This window comes from Onychostruthus taczanowskii, unplaced genomic scaffold (genome assembly GCF_017590055.1).
Source record: "Onychostruthus taczanowskii isolate IOZ18803 unplaced genomic scaffold, ASM1759005v1 scaffold23, whole genome shotgun sequence".
Taxonomy (NCBI): Eukaryota; Metazoa; Chordata; class Aves; order Passeriformes; family Passeridae; genus Onychostruthus; species Onychostruthus taczanowskii.
In genome coordinates this window covers 12245391-12266367 of record NW_024499573.1, presented here as the reverse complement: position 1 = coordinate 12266367, position 20977 = coordinate 12245391, and the positions used below count along the sequence as shown (strand labels likewise).

The 20977-nt window shown below is 35.8% G+C and overlaps 1 protein-coding gene across 3 annotated transcripts in view; it reads right to left on the bottom strand.

Moving 5' to 3' along the window:
- Positions 1 to 20977, bottom strand: part of CADPS2 (calcium dependent secretion activator 2) — a 280371-nt gene that overhangs the window by 18589 nt on the left and 240805 nt on the right. For all 3 annotated transcript variants that reach the window (XM_041405503.1, XM_041405505.1, XM_041405506.1), the window contains 6 exons: positions 20189 to 20336; positions 19137 to 19151; positions 16092 to 16166; positions 12676 to 12759; positions 12532 to 12564; positions 2824 to 2931 (listed from right to left, as the gene is read on the bottom strand). In XM_041405503.1, coding sequence (XP_041261437.1) covers positions 2824 to 2931; positions 12532 to 12564; positions 12676 to 12759; positions 16092 to 16166; positions 19137 to 19151; positions 20189 to 20336 — 463 coding nt within the window. The remainder of the gene's footprint in view (positions 1 to 2823; positions 2932 to 12531; positions 12565 to 12675; positions 12760 to 16091; positions 16167 to 19136; positions 19152 to 20188; positions 20337 to 20977) is intronic.

Genomic DNA, 20977 nt, shown 5'->3' with positions numbered 1-20977 from the left:
ATAAAGCACCACATATTTTTTTGTCTTCGCTCCAGTTTGAAACTACTCAGGTAGTTTAAAAATGCTACAACTCCTTGTCTTAACATATTGTGACTCACTGGCAGGCATTTGTCCTTGTATCAATATTATTCTTAAATTTAAATTATCTTTGTTATGCACATAACTTGTGTGACAGACATGCTGTTCACTTGGTCACCATAATAGCTGTTGGAATATCTCAGCCCTGGATCAAGTCAATGATATCTGGACATAAATAGTTTGCAATTATACATTTTTGTGGGGTTAAAATAGTGTCTGAGGCCTGATCTTCTCTATATTTATAACTAAGACCTCTATCACACAGAAAAGTCAGTGTTTTTGTTGTTCTGGATGAGGTATTTCCCTGGCTCAAGCACAGGAAAGTGTACTTTTCCTCTTTCACTATGCTGATGATTACTTAGCTGATACTAATTCAATGTGTTTTAAGAGGAAAGCAACTGTGATCTACAGCTTTAGCCAGGGCAATGGCTTCAAGTACATTTACATAAAGAAGTGAATATATTTTATTCTTTATATTGAAATATAACTTGATAGATTTGAATTTATAAAAAGAATACCTAGGTTTTCTTAAATAATAACAACAATAATTTAAAAAAAACCTTCAAAAATAATTTGCAAAATCTTGGTCAGTCATAATGTTCTAAATCTGAATTAATGTCAGAAAAGGCAAACTAACAGAGTGAGATGACTTTGTTTTACATTTCTGCATGCTATGAGCTTCCATATTTGTTAATGCTTTCTTAGTGCTGCATCTGCCCAATCAACAATATCTCCCAGTGTGATGTTACATAGAAATGTGATACCAGCATGTGGAAAGAAAAATAAAGACACAAATAGATACCTGATACACAAAATACACACTATGTATATATTTTTCCTTTTCTTACAGGTGCAAGCATTGGTCACAGCAGCATACAATGTATACTACTGAGTAAAAGGGGACAGAAAAGGATTTGCAGACTCAAAGGCAAGTGCTCTATCAGAACTTGTGTCCATACAGGAGATGTTTTCTTGTGCTGAAAAGCTTAATTGCTGAAATGAAATTCAGAAGAGGACCTGAACCCATGTTAACCCAGCCCTTCTGAAGCCCTGTCCCTGTGCTAGTGCTAAGCCAAAATCACGCCAGGAACCGTGCTGGTGACTTAGCGGTGTGGAGGATCCTTTGACAGCTCTCAGGCCCATGCCCAGGCCTTGGCCAGTGCCCCATACTGATGCAGTCTGAAAATCTTGAGTTAGACTTGGCCTTAGGCAGATCATTTTATTAACATTCAGGAAATGACAACATAAGCAAAAATAACCCCAAAGAAAAACAAAAAAATAGAAACTTGAAAATGAAACATATGCTTGCAGATTCATTGCAAAAGCAAACTGAAGCAGAAGTTGCTAATACGGTTTTAGTACTTTGTGAAGGTGCCAGCTGGATGGATGATAATTTTTCTACCCCTGCAGGGCATCAAAGCTCTTATAAAATCATTCTTTTCACACATATTAGCACTTAGCTTATTAAAACAGATGATACTTTTTTTTTTTTTTTTTGTTTTGTAAAGATGCCTGGGAGTGTCTGGAAATATAAAATCTGAGAGCTAAGTCTTATTTTGACCACCCAGCCTAACAAACAACAAACACTGACATGACATACCATGGCTGAGAGTCTATGTTATGGGACCTTCTGTGACTGCCACAACTGTAGTGTCACAGTAAAGGCTGTGAATTGCTGTTATGAAAACATTTGCTGTAACTTGCATAATTAAATTAAACTGCCAGCAAAGCTTTCTAAAATACTTAGGAGATGACACAAATAAGTACATTTCAAAGTCTATATTACGTTCCAGAATTAGTTTTGTAATAAATTCCATTTCACAGTGCTAGAGACGACTTCTTTTCCTGTTTAAATTCCTATGTAATTGTGACTGAGATAATTTTCATGTAAACTGATCCCAGCCTATATAGTTAAATAGTTTTTATTTTACATATATTTTACATGTGTAGTGCTTTAAATTTATACAGAGGGTACTATTTCAGATGCCTACAGCTTCCCCTTCAGCCAATTACGAAAAGGACATATTAGACATAAATTAGTAGTCAGAACTTGAATGAACTGAAATGTGATCATTTCTAACAAAAAGATGAGGAATCAGGGCAAAAGAATGAGTGGAAGAAGGCTGCAGAAGTTATTATCAAAGTTGAAAAAAATTACTGTGTGCACCTTGAGAATTACTCTGAACTTGCAGAAGTCAGATTAGAAATTTTAAAATGAGTTTGAAAATTCAGTAAATGTTTATAAATGTTGACTTTAGGAAATTAGAAACTGGAAATCCATAAAACAAAATTCTATAAGTCATTCCACAGAAGTACCAGCCAAACTCACAGACATACCTAGCACGTGTGTACTCTTTCTGTACACAAGCAGGCAGTGATACGTAAAAGTTCTTAATTTAGCAAAATTTGGTCTGCAATGGAATGCACAAACCACACCAATCCAATCCTCTCCATTAAAAAATTAAAATCAAAAGTTGGAATATAATTGGACTACTCACAGTGGAAAAATTACTGTTTGAAATAATAATATTCTACTGATTTTATTTGTCTTCTAGCACTTAAAAGTTTCACGCAGAAAATATTTAAAGAAAGGCCACCCTTGACAGCTGAAGCTTGTAAAGAATGAGCAAAATAAAAAAATATCAACAGAGAAGAATATCTAAACAGCTTGCTGAACACCATCAAAGTCCAGCTTATCCCTTCTGATGCAGTGATACCAGCACACTTTGCAAGGCAGTTACTTACATCAAATAACTTCTCTATGTACATTTCCTCATTGACCTTTTCTCGAAGGATATCCTGGTTTTGCCGAACAAACATAATGTAGGTGTCTGCTAGATCCATTCCTGGTTTCTGTGAAGAAAAAGAGTGAGGGGAAGAAGTAATGGGAATGGAAAGACAAACCCCTCAACAACTGAGACTTAAAAGAAGGTAAGCATAATGAAAACAAAAGTTATAATGTTCATACATGTACAAACTGTACTAACAAAACCTGATGTGAGTTCTGGGTTAGTTAACATGTTCTTGAGGTTTCACTATCAGTGTAGTTGTACATGTTTTAATTTATGGAAGGCCTGAGTTATAAATCTACATTGCCATATGCAGTTGAATAAAGTCTTGGCTCTGGCAACATCAGTGCCAGACTCGGACATCTTCCCCTGTTTTTGATAGAGAGGCTTTCATAGACAGCCACTCCAGCCCAAGTGTGGAGATCCAAATCCTGCTATCACATTCAGAAAATACTTTAAAAAGCATTCAGTTCCTTTTTCACTGCCTAAGATTTCTTCTAATTTACTTCCAGTGTACAGCTGAATTTTGTGTCTGATGTTAGCTCAACTAACTGCAATTCAAACTAAGCTCAAGCACATCCCTGAGAGCAATGGCATAAAAAGGCAGTTTTGAGTGTAGTCCTGTGTGCTTTTATTTTGTAAACTGTTGCACTGGTGCAGTCAGCACAGAGGATGGCTAGAGGAGGAGCAAGGACCAAACTTTTTCCTTTCCTGTACCAATATATGCTCTCTATGAATAGCAGAGCAGGTGTAATTTTTATACCACACCCACTAGGACATGTTGTGTGTATGTGGTACTACAGTTGTACAGGCACAGTGGTGGCTGAAACTGCTCCTTCCTCTGAATCGCTCCAGAATCCAGCTGTGATTTCTGGATCTCTGTAGTCATGAAAAGTTGTTCCACAATAACAATCCTAACAGCCTGCAACTTGCACTTTACTGGTAGTGCATGCAGAGCTGCTAAGGAGTTCACTTTTTTGTAACAGGAACCAAGAATGCACACAGGCACTGTGGGAAGTCTTCTGCAAATGCCCTCTGTGTGAGCAAGCTTGTTAAAGTATTACTTACTCCCAAACAATAGTTTATAATGTTCCTGGCATGCAAAAGAAGGCTAAGTTTTATAATACTTTATAATATTAGTTTTATAGTATTACAGTATAGTACTATAGTTTTAACACAGGCCTTAATATTTATAAAGGATCCAGATTTTGCTAAGACTCCAAACAAAATAATTAATAGTTCTAAGGAAGGAGGACAAAAACAGTTATACCCAGCCCCTGAATTCCCAAGCATAAGACATGTCTATTTCTCAGAAACTGTTATTGTGCGAAAATAGGATATGAAAAACAGTAAAATATTTAGCATATTTTAAAAGCCTATATGCATGAACATGCTCATATAGTTAAAATATTAACATAGTATTTTATACTAAGGCTTTCTTTCTAGTCTGCAAGTGAGTATTCAACTTTATTTTTTTTCTTATTTTTTATTATCATGTATGCAATATTTTGTAATTTATATGAACAGGTCTGAGCACAAGAGGGAAGGAGAGGTGCAACATGTCCATACTAAAACTTGTTCAGAAACTGCTGTCATCTTACTACAGTAATAGGATGGCAGCATTCTTTCCTCAAAGCTGCAGCGAGTGAAACTTCCTGGCTTACGAGGCTCAACTGTTTTTACCCTGAATCTACCACCGACATATAGAGGAAAATGTTCCAAAATAAAAAGATTTTCTTTTTTATTTATACATGTGCATATATGGCAATTTCCTTTTTTAAAAGTAACTGCTAAATGTGGATTGATGGCCAACTTTCATGCTTGCAGCATCTCCAAAACTCAGAGTGAAAAACTGAAATATCTCCTACATTTGGATCGGTCATTCCAGAGGCAATGAAAGCTCATTGCAAAAACTTATCCCATCTATATATGCTTAGATGAAACCCTTAAGAGGAAAGCAGGACCATTGATATTTATATCTGCATCACACACCTAAATCCTAAGCATAGAAGAAAAAAATTAAGACTTCAATAGACAAAACATTTTCTGTTGGAAAACCTGACTGACAGAAATCAATAGATCTCCTTCATAAAAAAAGTACCTCACTAAAATGTAATGGAAATGCTTAAGACATCACAAAGTGAAGCAGATTTAAAACAGAAAACTCCACATTTACCTTAGCATACTCATTTGTGATGGCACAAGAGAATACAATCAATGTTGAAACCTTACGAACTTTCTAAAACCTGATACAGAATTTATAGGATTTGGACTAGAGTTAACTTGGAGCAACAATGGAAAAATATTTTGAAATATTTTGAAATCTCCAGAGATGGGTGAAGGAGATAATCTAGTAAATGAAAGGCTCTCTATAGTTCTTGAAGATAAACATTAATGCATCTTCCACTGAATTCTATAACCTAGTGGTTCTGCAATTAATACAATATTTTCTTTTACTAAGTTCAATAAAAAAAATGTTCATCTTGCAGACAGCCAAAGCAAGAAAAGTAACATTTCCCATCAGCATTAACTCCCTTATCTTTGAGATGTTTACCTAGTCTTGAAGCTGTGACATATGGGAATTTCACACCTAGTGAATGTATTTTCATGTAGCTTGTGGCACAGGAGTGTAATCATTAAAAGAATATACACAAGTAAGAGTAACTGCAACAGCTGGTGACATTTACCAATTAGAATTACAGTTCTTTTAAACACTTCATCCTTCTTAATGTGTGCAGGATAATTATCTTTGAAATTGCTGTGGAAAAAAAATTAATTTTCCTTTTAAACAGTGTCTGACTTCAGTAGAAGTAAGTCTGGGTAAGGCAGATTATCAATACTCTGAAGTATGTCTGTTTTAAACCTCAGCAAAATCATTGAAGGTTAATCATTGCTCATGGTGGGCAAAGTACACATTAAACATGAATGAACCAAAAATGCATCAAATTCTTCATTATATCTTCATACTGCATGAATTGAATTTATTTGTTTTCTCCAAACATGAGGAAAAAGAAAAGAAAACTATTATAAGAATCAAAATAGTTTTAATGCTGGATATTTAATGTTTTAACTTTTTTATAGGGATTATGTAATATTTGGAAACCTTTGATAGCACTATTCCCTATTGATCTGTTTTAAATTATTAAGCATCAGAAAAAACCCAAGTTAACACAGAATGAAACAAACAAACAACAACAAGAAGTTTCACGTACCTTAGAAAACAAACAAATAGAAACTGAGATATATTTTAAATAACTGTCACAGGAGGCATTTAATTGAAAAGACTAAAGCATTCCCGTTTCCACATCCATACCCAGTAAAAAAAAAAAAAAATCTCTGAATGTCTGGCAGAACATCTGCTGAAGTTAATGAGAGTTGTTTGCACATCTTTGGGAGAAAAATTTAACCTGGTAAGTTATCCAGGTAAGTATAAAAAATATTGTCTGAAAGTTTCACCAAGAAAAAAGGTGTTTTTTTTTATGATAGATAGAAAGTTATTGTAAGTTTGTTTTATTCAGAACAGCAGACAAGCTGTTTTGCCTATCTAAAAATGAAAGAGAACCAGACAAAGAGATGAATAGAGAAACTGGAAACACAAAGACATCAAATAAAATACCAGGAAATTAAGAGTTGTAAATAGGGTTACTTTGTCGCTGGTTACACAAGTAACTGAATACACTGGTGAGTGAATGAGTTTAAACAAGGGTGTAGGCTTCAGCACATTCTTTTTTAGGGTTAATCACTAGTTAACCTGGCAAGATGAACATGCTGTTTGGGGAAAAAAAAATTTAAAATCCTTGTTAATTATATACTGCAAGTGCTCTTACTTCCTGCTGCTGCACCTAATCCCACAGGTGCAGGCTGTCTCTTACTATTCACTGGTAGGTGAGTCCTGACTGCCAGGCACTTTTTCATAGCAATAAATTCAGAAAAAGAAGAATCAGCCTTATTTTCCCCATTCAAACAGGAAAACAGTATCATGGTGTCTATTTAACATGGAGGCAAATGTTGAAATACATTATTTGTTTCCAAGATGTTGTAGAAGTTGTTTTATGATTGACATGCATGGCTCCCACTGGCAACATTTGCCTGAAGCACCTAGTGAAAAGTAATGCTGCAGTGCCTTCATTTCCAGGAATTCAAATATTTTGCTGCTGAAAGATTGCAGTGGGTTTAATGCTGCCACTAATACTGGGCATTTTCCTACAGGCGAGGTACACCTAAGTTTCTGAACAGCATTTTGCAATGCAACAGTTTGGCACAAATCTCAGTGAAAATCATGTATATTTGTAATACTTGTGCTATGTTTATTCTCACTTTGGCATTTGTCACAGAACATTTCTTATGTCACAGAACATCAGAGAGTAATAAATGAACTTATATTACCAAAAAACAAGAAACCAGCCTCAACCCACTACACTAGTTTTACCAAGTTCTCCTGCCAAGGCATTACTATTTCAAAGATGAGAACAGATGCTAGAAACTAACTATACAATAACAAAATCCACCCAGTTTTGTGTTTGCCCTCCTCTCCTCTCCACTTCTTTCCCCTCCCTTGCATCCTGGAGGGAGTCATTTTAACTACAGCATGGTTGTAACAATGCAGTGAAAAGGAGAGATGAGCTGGGGGGGGGCTATTGTGAGGAACACAGGAGCTCCTTACTCAGTGTCCACCACAAAGTGAAAGAGCATGTTGGAAAATTTCACTGCCTGAAAGTTCTTCTCTAAATACTGCAAGGCTCATCATTGGGCTATGGAATTACAAAATTAAAATATCATTAAAATACTTTTGGAATAAAAACTACTTGTATCCATGGCTGGATCATAATCCCCATAATTTCTTAGAAAATTAAATACATAAGCCAGGGAGGAAGGGGCACCATTTCCATAATCAGTCTATTATAAAGGTAACATTTTAATTTCACATGGTTATAAAGAAATTGTTTTGTTTAAATGAAAAAATGCAATGTATTTTCTCTCTCTTGAAAACATCTTCTTTAAAAGAAACAGCAACTTTGGCAAAGAGGAAATGTGTGTATTTTGACAAGTCTCATGGAAAATTTAAATTGATTCTGCAAGCATTTACACAAACACCTTTTCATGTACATATAGTTCCACTGCATTTATGGGGAAACACAGGCATGCAAGTGTCTGCATCAGGATTTTGATTCTTAGTGCAAAAGGTCCTCAAACCACTAAAGCCCCTATGACAAAATTTGGTATTAAAATATGCTTTTTTTTCCTCCATAAAATTGTATTTTACTATGCTATATTAGCATTCCTACTGATTAGCACTCATCCTTCTGATTGCCACTTAAGAGATATCTCAAAAATACTGCTGACTTAAAACAGATATTGCAGGGCTTTCCCTCCAATTCTACAATAGCTTGTTTTCACAGATTGGAAAACAGAAGGGCCAGTTCTCAGGTCTGGGTATACAGAGGAGGAGGAAGCCAGGAGAAGCCCCAAACGTAAGGATAATACCCCTTCTGTGGTCTTTTTAAAAAAAATAGAGTTCTAAAAGAAAATCCAGCTTAAAAATGACTACCATCGTACGGCCACACGTGAATAAACACTTATTTCTCTCAAAAAGATTTTTGCTTCTTAAAATCAGCTAAATGAGGCCATGCAGTACAAATGTGGTATCTGAAAATGAAGGTATCTGGAAGGTCCCCATGTGTATCTGCCTGGTAGGAGGCAGAGTTCCTTCTCTGGCCTCTACAAGACCCCATAAGTCAAATGCTGGCACATGTGTGAGGCCCCTTTTCATACCTTTGATCCCCACATAAAGGCAAGAGTGGAGCGAGAGGGCTGGCATTGTGCGAGCTGTGCACTGCTGTCAGCCCTGGCTCCTTCAAATGGCCTCTCTGCACTTGCTATGACAGGTGGCCCATATGAAGAGAGGGAGGATTAGGTTCCTTCTGTGCCCTCTAAGTAACTGGCATAGATTACTGGCTCCTACAAAGGGATTTAAACATACCTTTCTGAACAAAAAGCGGTATATACATGAGCATGTAACTGGATGCTCAGTTTGGATGAGTAATTGCTCTGGTTGAATTTGTCAATACAGCAAATGTGTGCAGAAATGACCAGCCAAAGACACAATTATTTGTATGCAAAACTGACTTACATGATGAGAAATTGAACACAATGAAATTATCTACAGGATTAAGGAACAATAATCATTTGAGATTAACAACATGCTTTTCTAACCTCAATTTTACTGCATTCTTTCCCTATTCTCATTAATTAACTGGCTTTGTGAACAGAATATTAAAAAAAAAAAGGAAATATATTAGGTTGTACTTCTATGTCTATGGATTTATTGGACTTTAAGAGAAATTAACAAAGGGTTATAGTGGATTTAGATGAGCTGTGTATTCAAATCAGCTTCTCCATTCCCAGTTATCAAAACATACTATTAACAAGAGAACTAATGTCATCCTTCATGCACTGCTTGTAACATTTGTGTTATCTTCCTCCAAACATTTGGTTTCTTCCACCTGCATAGCAGCCACATTTTTTTTCCACGGCAGTCTTGCATACTGTGACAATTACCAGTAAGAAGAGCATAACAGCAACTAGCTTTTTTTGATTATTATTTTTAGGAAATAACAAGACACCATTGTTATTCTTCCTAGTCTGGGTAATTTCACACTATTGCTACTATTTCTGTTGGGGTTTCAATTACCAAAACATACGTAGTGTCCATACAGCCCTCTATGCACAACTGGGGGAAACAGTGAGAGCTCCATGGCACTGCATATGTCTCACTTCTTGAAGGGCACTCTGAAAAATTGAGGCTTACATTGCATGTTTTCTTAAACAGTTAAAAAACCCCACAAAACCACTTTTATTATGTCTTCACTGGGATGTAATTAATCATAATTCTCTAGCAAGAGTAATCAATAGAGGGGTAGACATTAAGGGTAAGCAGCATTTTTACTAACCTATCTGCCAAATGAACCACAAGTCTGTGTCTATCTTTCCCACCCTGGTCCTGAGAAATTGACAGATTCTGGGTAGGGAATGTGCACCTTTGTGTCCAACTATTTACTGTCTAAACCCTCTCTCAACATTAATAGAATTAACCTTTTCCTCAAAATGACAAAAATGATCCAGGAATGTTTTGCTTCCTTTTGTATAATTTACTATTTAAAATTTACTTTTATTTAACTTTTTTATTCCCTTTGCCTCTTATCCTTCCTCTAAAACATTTTGCTCAGTACTACCTTCATTTTCTTCTAATATCTTCTTTGCCTAGTTAGCTTCTTTTTATTTCAGTACAAACCGGCTTATTTTTTCACTATTTGCCAAATCCTGGTAGTCAAAGATGAAAACTCTGTCAAATCCACACACTCAAACAATGCTCCCCAACCCCCCTCTGTCCCCCAGCCCCCCTGCCTTCTCCCCTAGATGCACCAAGTGATCTCACTCAGATGGAGGTGGGGCACAGGGGCAGAATGCCATTGTCTAACACATGCAAGTCTGCACATATTTGCAACTACATCAAAAGAAAGGGCTGACTGTGCCCAATTTAAGTAACTTCCACACATGCAGCTATATGGTAGGGAAGGACAAGAAGAAATTTTACAACGTATTAGGTCAAAATAAAACCATGAGGCATTTAATTAACTTCAGTGAAGGCTTGCTAGGTCACTGTCACACTACCAAGAGCTCAGTGTACATTCCTCCCTGTGTGCTACCCCTCACTCCACTTCTCACTTCAGCTGTGAGCCCAGGTGACGACCTGGTGATGTGATGACTTTCAGCCTCCTCTTACAGCTGGAATTTTTTGCTTTGACATCTGGTGATTTTAGGCCCTATTCAGACTGGACAGCTGCTGTCAGTTGTGACAGTAAGGGCTTTTGGCCTCAACTGCATCTTCACAATAAAAGAACGTGAAGAATCAAAACCAACCCCCTGCCTACGAAAACCTTTCAATCCAGGTAAAAAGACCTCCAGAATTTGAAAATCTTCACCTGGTCAGATCCACAGCTTCCCTGAAGCAAGGAACACTTGTAGTTTACAGCTGTGGTACTACCGTCCAGTTTAAATGCTTGGCTGTGGGAAAGGTGTGTGAGAAAGCTGGGAAGTGAAGACATTGTAATAACGCAAGGATCTCGATAGCCTGTCAGTAACCTGGTCCTTTCTTCTAGCCAAGCACCACCATTCAGTGAATGTGAGAAGGGCAGTGGGGCTCCAGCAACCATCTCCCTGCTCGCCTCCCTCTTCCTCTGGAACAGTGGGTGCATCCCTGTGTGAGGTGATTTGTAATATTCCTCAGAGCTTGCGACAAAGGTATTTTTAAGTCTCATTTTTATTGTGAACTTCAAAATCGGCGTATCCAGACCAAAGGTAAAAGACTTTGATGTCCCCTCCTCACAGATATGTAATTTGGAGAGTTTTCTGTATTACCTGAAAGAAGCCAATGAATTTCTAGTTTGTCCACTAATTTTTTCTTTAGGCCTTTGGGTCTTAGGTGCCTAAACAAGGACCTTTTGTGGCAGCTACACAGCACAACATATTAACAAAAGGTAAACTAAATTAACTGGATTAAATATGAGGTCACTCCTTTGAATGAAAGACAGCCTACTCTTTTCTTTCTTATACAATAAAAGGGTATTACAAAGGTAAAAAAAAACCCTGGCAAAAAAAAAAAAGTCTGAAAACATCATCTGAAAACAACAAAAATGTTACAATTTATCTTATGAATAAAACAAATATAAAGACAGCAAAATAACAAATTCCAGATACAGAGATTTTTCCTTTTATTTAACATGCATGGACTGAAAAACAATTCAGTCAAAAAAAAAAAAGTTATTTAAGCTTGCATTTTTCAGGCTAGAACTGCTGAAGGTTTTGCTGGTCACCACACAGTTTAGCAAATCTGGCATTTATTTATATTTTATTTAATATTTTTCATTTACATAATAATTGTCACTTATGTAATACTTTTAGTCCTTTTTTGCTGTGCATGGAAAACACATTTTTTTTAGAACTGCATTAAAAAGGGATAAGAATGCAGACTTAGGAGAGAACAAGTGATATTGACAGTGAAAATGACAATATTACGTAACTTTGCTTATTTAAAGAAAAGATATTCTACTCTCCTACTCTAATAAAAATATTTTAACAGCTGAATTTTGCCTTATGTATAAAAGAATTCCAACAATTTCAGTTTTAATTTACCTATAATAACAGTTTTAATTTACTTATAGCACATAAATATTGCACAACCAATGGTAAATCAAATAGAGATTGAGCAAGCAAGGGGTTAAATAAGCAGACCTGAGTCCTGAAGTAAGAAATCAAGAAATAATGGATATTCAAGTATGATGCTTTTACTTGTTGCTTATACTACACATTTGAACAATTTATCCCCGCAAAAAGAGTATCTAAGTTACAATCCTCACTCTTCCACAACTGAAAAAGTGCATTGCAAATAACCTTTCCACAGTTTGCTTTGAGAGTTACTTATTGCACAAGGGAAATGAAATGTTCTCTCAGGGTTGGAGTGGCTGTTTAAATACTCTATGTAAAGCTGTAATGAATCTCTGTAGGAAAGCAAAATGTCAACAATAAAAAATGGGAGCTAAAGCCCCCCTAATTTCTGAATTATTATGAACAATAGAATATATGAATCTAAAAGGGTTATACTTACCGGAACATCAACATATTTGGCAGCTGCTTTTACCTTTAGAAAATTAAGCATAAAACACACAGTAAGTACTTATTACTACAAATTGCACACAATTCCAGAATTATGCACAGAAAGAACAGAACCTTTGAGAATCCAAACACTTACAGTGAATGAAACTAATGATGAGAAGAAAGTACCTTCATCATATCTTGACAATTTAGACAGCACACCTTCTAACACTGAAACAACCTGGAGGAAAAACACAGAGAAAAATCTATATGCACAGTGTGAAAATTAAATTTTTGGAATGAGAATGTGAATTTTTCTTCCTCATATTTGTCTTGATCAGCAGGGCAACATGAACAGTAAATCTGATCACTTTCTCCACCTCACAAAGTGCTGAAATCAAGGATAACCTTCTTTCTACAGTTTCACTTATTGATCAAACAAACAAATGGAAACTGCTGAACTACTGCAAAAATAGAAACCCAACCCAAAGTTTCTCCTGAGGCAGCCTGCTTCCAACACAACATTGCTGCCTCTAGAACATGGTTGAATATAGCAGTGTGTGTACCCAGCATGTATTTTGGGTAGAAATCACATGTTATTTTCTAGGACCACAGTTTCAAAGATGATGGAGCACAATTGCTAAAGGTGGTGATTGTGATATCATGTTTCTTTTATTTTTGCTATTAAACAGAAAACCAGCTCTGATTTCAGCTGAAAGTGTAATAGCGCTGATTTTCTGTCAGCAGCATGAGCTGTTGAGCTGCTACTCCATGGCCAAGAAGGTGGCAAGAAAATGTAAGCCCAAAGTCCCTGGTATGATGTGGTTTCTCTCCCTGGACTTTAACCTGTTATTATCTGAGTAGTGTGACTCCTCAGTAAGAGCTATGAATAGGTGTTTTTGACAAAATTTTGTTCTGACCCCAAAAAAAAAAAATCTTGTTAATTGCATTAATGACAACTTTAATGTTGAAACTCCCCCAATTTTACCTTAAAGTAAACAAATCCCCTTTTCACGTCCTTCTGTGATGTTACATTGCTCAAGTAATTCAGAGTATATAATATATGCCAGCCATTGTATTATGCACATTTATTTTACACATATAAATTGCTTTCCAGTTTATATAAAGATTGTTTTAAAAGTCATCCCTTACTCCCAAAACAGTCATTCCCACAACCAAGAGTATCATTTTATGAGTGTGAGGACAGAACAAAATTCCATCTGGCATGCTGTTAATGGGCCCTGTAACAGTGTCACAACAGTGTCACCTCCAGAGGAACTGAGATCATCACTTTACAAAAAGCCCTGTTCTTAACAGTTCAAGGAGCAGGAGCAAGTGCAAACCTACATTTGTCATTTATCAATCTAACCTGTCATATTTACAGTGATTAATTAAGACACTGGTACATAGGTGCCAATCAAAGAATAAATCTACATCACAAGAGAGAGTGGCAGTTGTTTCTGCACCCGCTTTATTAGACCAAATACCAGCTTTCTGTTTTGCAGTTGCATGCCTGTGAGAAGCTGCTGCTCCTACTTTAACTCATTTTATCTGATTGACAAGGATTCTTTCTGCAGAAAAGTGTTCAACTTCATTGTGCAAAGACTGGCTAAGGAAAAGGCTGATTTCATAAACATGGTGTCCACAGTGCCAACATATGAATCCAACGTAAGTGGGACACAAAATAACAGAGAGCAAAACATTTCAGCCTCGAGGATGTCTGTTTAAACAAAAGGCTTAGTTATGTAGCTGGAAACTTGCTTTCTGAGCATTTATGCACATACCTCACATTCTATGAATTGGTTACCCTGAGACACACTGTGATTTGCTTCACTGTTTTGTGGTATTCCTGTGAATTCTTGAATGCTTTAGACTGATGTGTCTTGGGTAAAAACTGCCCAGTACAGTTCTTAACAATAAAACCTCACAGAAGGAGAAGTATTATTTTCAGTTTCATCAGTGACTTGCAGCTAGAAACAATGATTGAAACACTTATTCCATTGAGACACAAAGGAGGCAATAAAGAGGTAAAAGCTGGAAAACAGTGAAAATATATTAGATGCAAAAGATGAACGCATATGGGTTATCATGCACATTGGTGTGCATTTTTTCTGCCCAAAACCAAGAGCTAAATCTCAGCCTGCCTTTGTACCCTCAGAAGCTTTCTACCTTAAAACAGAAGCAATCAGGATGTATTTCAGTGGTATTTCACATCTCAAGTGAGGAGACACTGGCTAAGCTTCCAGTGATCACCCAAAGACACGGAATATTTGCTTTCTGTTTTGAGATTTCAGCCTCTGATATTACTGTGATAACTAATAATGCAAATCCTTCTGTATTGACAGCGCTTGTTTCTAGAATTTCTTGCACATACATCCAGAAGGAATATGATTAAATTCTTCCTTTTTTATAATTTCAGATATTGAGAAAAAAAAGGCTAAAAGTTTAACCTTTAATAGCACGATTTTTTCTGATCAAATTCCTCTTTCTTCCTTTCCAGTAACACTAAAACCATAAACTGGAAGATTACTTGGGAGCTATGATAGGCAATATGTAAAATTTGAAAGTGTTGAATTGAACTGCTTAAGATTATGTTTACATCAAAACTTCACTTTAGACCAAAAATGTGTGGCTTCTACACAGTTATCAATAAGTGGACACATTTATTTTAAACTTCTATAATGATTCTACAAAACCTTCCTCTTCAAGCAGGTGTCAATCCAAAAAGCAGATTCCTATCCCCCATCCCTCCTCAGCAAGCTGTGACAAGCAAAAATAAAGGCATGATGAAAATATGACCAGTCTCACTTTTTGTCACTAACTCACTAATTGTGAATATATGGCTTATTTATTCTACTTTGAAAATCAGATATTTCTGGGTAGTTTGCAATGTATAGATAACAAAACTTCTTATAAAATCTTTCTTTTCAGTCATTATTTGCTGTGTCCTTCAAACTATCAATCGCTTAAGACTTTTACTGGAGTAGAGGTGCTACAGAAAGACAAGACATTGTTTAAGTTTTCTTCATTTATCCTCCAAATCCTTATATCATGTCAAAACATTTTATTTTTAAATATAAAAGCCTAAAATATAAATTTAAAGAAACAACAACTTATGAAATATTTTAAATTAAATAGTTTGTGGACCAAAGTCTCATTAAAAAGTTAAATTGAAACTCTGGATATTGTCCACCTCTAAATACAAAATTTAAATACTAAATGATAGGAAGAAAGTTCTCATGTAAGAAATTAAAAAAAAATGACACATAGCATTGTGTAAGACAATATTGACAAAATTTAGTCCTACCAGTTCTACTAGCTTCTAGCAATTCCTATCTACAGCAGAAACACAGAAGGCAAATTTATCTCAATAGCAGGCTGCACAGAAATTGTTTACTCAATTGTTATAAAATTTAGTTTTGTAAATTCAGTATTAGTTGCACAAATAATATTTACAAATCACGTTGTCCCCTAAAATTCTCCTGCATGTAGAAAAACGTGTGATATTTGAATACATCTCCAAAGTTCAACCATTTTCTGCTGTATTATAAATTAAAATGTAAATAGTTTTACCTTTGAAACGAGAAGTGAAATAATTTCTTTAACAGTTTCTTCAATCAAGTCATCTATTTTTGAATGGTATTGTTGCTGTAATTCAAAAGATAAAAAGCATTAACATGTATATGAACACACACTTTTGTCATAAGTCATAAATGGTGCAAAGCTGATAACCCTGCCAGATCAGATTTACTTAAAATTATCATTTTGAACATCAGAAGAACAAACCCTTGAAAATGATCCACCCAATCAACACTTTCTTACATTCTGTGCTGGAAATTTTCCCATGTACACTGTTGAGTTAAGCAGCTAATAGGGTTATTATTTAGATGAATTGAGTTCTTATACTTATTCAGGCAAAGGAATGTGAAGGATAGTTTTTGTCTTCTCCTATATAATTAAGGTGGCCATGTATTTTTTTCTAAAGGGTTGGTTTAGCTGGAGAAGCAAAAAGACTAGAATAAGATTTAATTAATACAGCATTTCATGTCTGACAACTCTCATTCATAAGTTATTTTAAATGTCCTCTAGAAATAAAATGAGCTCCAATTGTTCATCCTGAAAGAGCCTTTCTGTTACCACAGTGAGCTTCAGTTTATACAAATCTTACAATATGCTCAAGCAAGGGCAAAATTAAAATTTCATCAACAAAGCAGAATAGATGGTAACAAATTAATAGGCCATAGAAGGCATAATAAAACAGACTTCATTCTCCATAGACTTTTTCTTTTGATTTTTCATAAAGAAGGTGCCTTTAAGTAAATGCTTTTAAAATAAATCCGAAAGACTTTTTAGATAATCCTACCGAGCTCCCTTCTGAAATTAACGAGAACTAGGGATCCCATTCTGTCAAGGAGGCACATCAATTTAAACAGTAATTCTTCCTTTAGAAACATTTATCTGACAGCAAAGATTGTCCCCAATAGCCACTTCACAGAAAATGTGACTTGTAAAGACTAACCCTATCTTCCTAGTTCAAGGCTACTTGGAACAGCGCACAGCATAATGCTTGGAAGAAAAGTACGGAGGTCAGTGTAAACATCAGCCTAACTTAGCAGCTGCCAGCTGAATATTTTCAGAGTTCTAAGTTTTTAAAGGCATTTTTCATCTGTTTTACAATCAAAACATTAATTCTGATCTGCTGAGTATTTTTTTTTAGGAATGGTTTTCTAAAAAGCACAGATATTGAACTTGGGTTAAATTAAGAGAGAATAAATGATGAGATGTGTTTGCCCACGTAGATGTGTCTGCTACAGGTACTAACACCAAATGTCAATTTTTGCTTTTGATTTCTTTTCACGTTTAAGAACACTTGAAAAATATAAATACACAACTCAGACAAACAGCTGTGGTCACACTGGAACAGTAAAAGAGCATAATAGAAATACATCAAAGAACTTTCTACATTTTCATATTTATTAGATTCCAACCATATTCACATCTTGACCAATAAAATATTGTCTTAATCTGCTGAAGGGTCTAATCACCCCAAACAGTGTGTGACACCCATTGCTTACAAGCCTTCAGAAGGCAATGCTTTCTTACTCTCTGGAAACCATAAACAATTATTCTTCCACTGATGAATATCAAAACTATATGTACTCCTGTGATCCATAAAGAATCAGTTGTCCCTCCCAGAAAGTATCTGCAACTTTATCTCCACAGTACATTAAATTAATGGATTTATGTATGTAAGATAAGTTCCTATTTTTTTTGGTGAGTTTTTTCTTGGTTTTTTTTTCTTTATTTTCTTTTTTTCTTTATTTTCTTTTTTTCTTATTCCTTTTTCTCACAACAAAGCAAATATAATTTTGTAGAAATGGTGTATAAACAGTAACTTCACTTCTGAACAAGGCAAAAAAAACCCTGAATAAAGCTTTTCAAAAATTACAAAGTTCCAAAACCATGACATTTCTTTAGAAATAATTTTAAATTACTTTAATCTGATTTTTTTGTTTTTTATTTTGAAAACCATGAGATCATAAATACTCTAACCCACTCCTCTTCAGTGCTAATTTCCACTAAAACACCCTCAGCAAAACAGAACTTCAGATCCTTGTGGAAGAGGACTTGAGTGTGGGCTTTAAGAAGATGGCTGAGCTTTGGCTCCTAGCAGCCTGGCTGACAGTGCAGGAGGCGTAACCCAGAGCAGGCAAGAGGAATGGCACACCCTGGAGAAGGGGGCTGTGCCATCTGTCTGCAGGGCACTGCAGAGGTGCTGGCACTGCCTGTCCCCACAGCAGCACGTGCTCGTGCGTGTTTGCAGGTCACTGCTTGCACACACATGGAAGGGGAAATGGCAGCATCGGCTCAGAGCAAGAGTTGGTAGCTGTGGTTTACTTCTGATGAGCCTCTCTGAGAGAGGAAAGAAATCCAAAACTCTGTGACCTGGTAAGACAGGACACTGAGTCTGAAAAGCAGAGAAGTGAAGCCTTGTCACCATGATATTTTATGAAAAATCCTCTGCTAGGATTTTTCCCCTCCTCAGGAGCTGATATTGAACTTGGGTTAAATTAAGAGAGAATAAATGATGAGATGTGTTCCTGAGGCCCTTTGCTGAGGGCCTCAGGAAAGAAATGTAAACAATAACTATCCGCTGCTGTGGAATGCAACAGGTGCATCTGTGATTGGTGCGTGTTGGTTGCTTCTAATTAAGAGCCAATCACAGATGCAGCTGCATCGGACTCTGAGAGTCACAAGATTTTGTTATTCTATTCTATTCCCGTTCCTTGTAGCCTTCTGATCTTCTTTTCTCTCTGTTCTTTTAGTACAGTTTTAATGTAGTATTTTAATGTACTATATATCACATATTCCGAAATGGAATCAAACTTCATGTCTCCACACATGGAGTGTTTGTCACAACAAAGCCTTGTCTGGAATCTCCCTAGAGGACGAACAAGGAAAGAACTGAGAAGCTGAAGCTCAGTCAGCCTGTGAAGGCATTCTGAGGGCCTGGCTAACAAATTAACACAAAAAGCAACATTACCATTTAAAATAAAAAGTGGCTGTTAATATTCATTGAAAAAAATGCAAATTAAAAAACAATGAAAAGACACTTACCCATTGACTAGCAAACTGGTTCATGTCACGGAAAATCAAAAGGAAAAATAAAGACGACAGGGTGGAACAGGAAAATGATGAATGTCTCATTGAATTAGGAAAAAAAAAGACAATTACATTGAATATGCTCACTTGAAAAGATCAGTCAATGAAATGAAGAACACAGTATAGAAATGCAAAAATCAACTGAAAAAAAATGTCCAAATAGTGTAATTGTGAAGGTGCCTAAAGGAGACATACATTTTTTGTTTCCAAATTCTGAAAAATGTTTTTACTGTCTCTCTAAAACCAAATCAAACAAATTACAAACCAAATTACATTCCAAATTATATGCTAATGCATTAGCAGAGAAAGAACATTTTTAATTTTTGCTGGTTGTCTCACCAATCTACATAGCATACTCTTTTCATTTCACAGATTAATCCTGCTGAGAGTGACAACACGGGAGTGACAGAAGTCAGTGAAGTTTACATTTCCTTCAAAAGCACATCAGTGCTCCACTGTGGAGTACCTACAGTCCTGGCAGCACACTACTGCCAAAACGGTCCCTGTCCTTGGAGACCAAATTAAAAAACCCCATTAAATTTCCTGATTATTTCTTTCCTCTATTTTCAGTATATTCCTAGGTATGAATGCTGGGTCTATAATTCATTTAAAACCAAACCTTACTAAATTAAAACCTGCTGCAAACTGCAAAGAACAATATTTTGGCTCCATTTTACAATTACAAAGGAGTCCTGAAGTGGGCTCTTTTTCTGTTGCAGCCCGAGAGAAATTCCTGGAGGGGCTGTGAGTCAAGAAATCCTCTGAATGTTCAACACACTCACAGGTCAAAGCAAACAAATTACAGAAGCACTCTGTGTGCTCTCTGGTGGAAGATGAGGGGCTGTGTCTTGCATGATGCTGCTAGGGATCAGCTGATGCACACTTCTGTACCAGCAGAGCTAGGTGATGCATCTCAGTTAGCTTGAAATTAATCTAAGGACAGTCTGCAGTATGAGATGTTACAGATCAACCAAATATAGGAATTAAACATACAAAATTCCACTTACCTCTTGCCCCCCATCCAGCATGCAGAGTTTAGCTGTTTGTTTCTTGGCGTCAACCAAGACGTTAAACATTGTGCACAGGTAAGAAGGAATACGCAAGTCTGTTGATTTGTTTGTCTTCTGCAGCTTCAGTTCAAAGGCAATTCTTGTTCTGTTTATTAAAACACAATTTCTAATATGAGTATCTCTGATAATTCTGAACAACCACAGTAAACATGTAAAAATCTTGCTGAAAGTGTTGGCTTAAAAAATATACATATGCATGAGAACATTTTAGAATTAAAATTCTATAAATTCAGAATATCAAACTTTCCATAAACAATTGCACTGATGGCAATCTCAAGGTTCTGCACTTCTTTAGTGAATTCAGTTGAACAATAAAATTATTATCTTCTTGCTTTCTAGATAAGAATACGCTTGTGTTTAATTTAAAGCAACAAAAATACCCCGTATTTTCCAGCTTTTCTATGCTAAAATGCAGTTTTTTGTCTAAAATTCTTGCTTCTAAGAAATATGAGAAGTTCCTCTTCTATCTTTAATGGAAAGAAAATTTTAATAAAGAAAATGAGTTTAATATTAAGAAAATATTAATTTTATATTGAAAATAAGGAAATTTTAGGAGATGCATAACATAACCCCTCCATTTTCTTCTCACAACACTGTAAATAAGGAGCAATGTCACTGAAATAAAGTGTAAATCAACATATCTAAAGATAAAATGTTTTATTTCCACCCTTATTTTTAAACATGAATGCCAGAAATTCACATATAATATTTTTAGAAGATGGAACA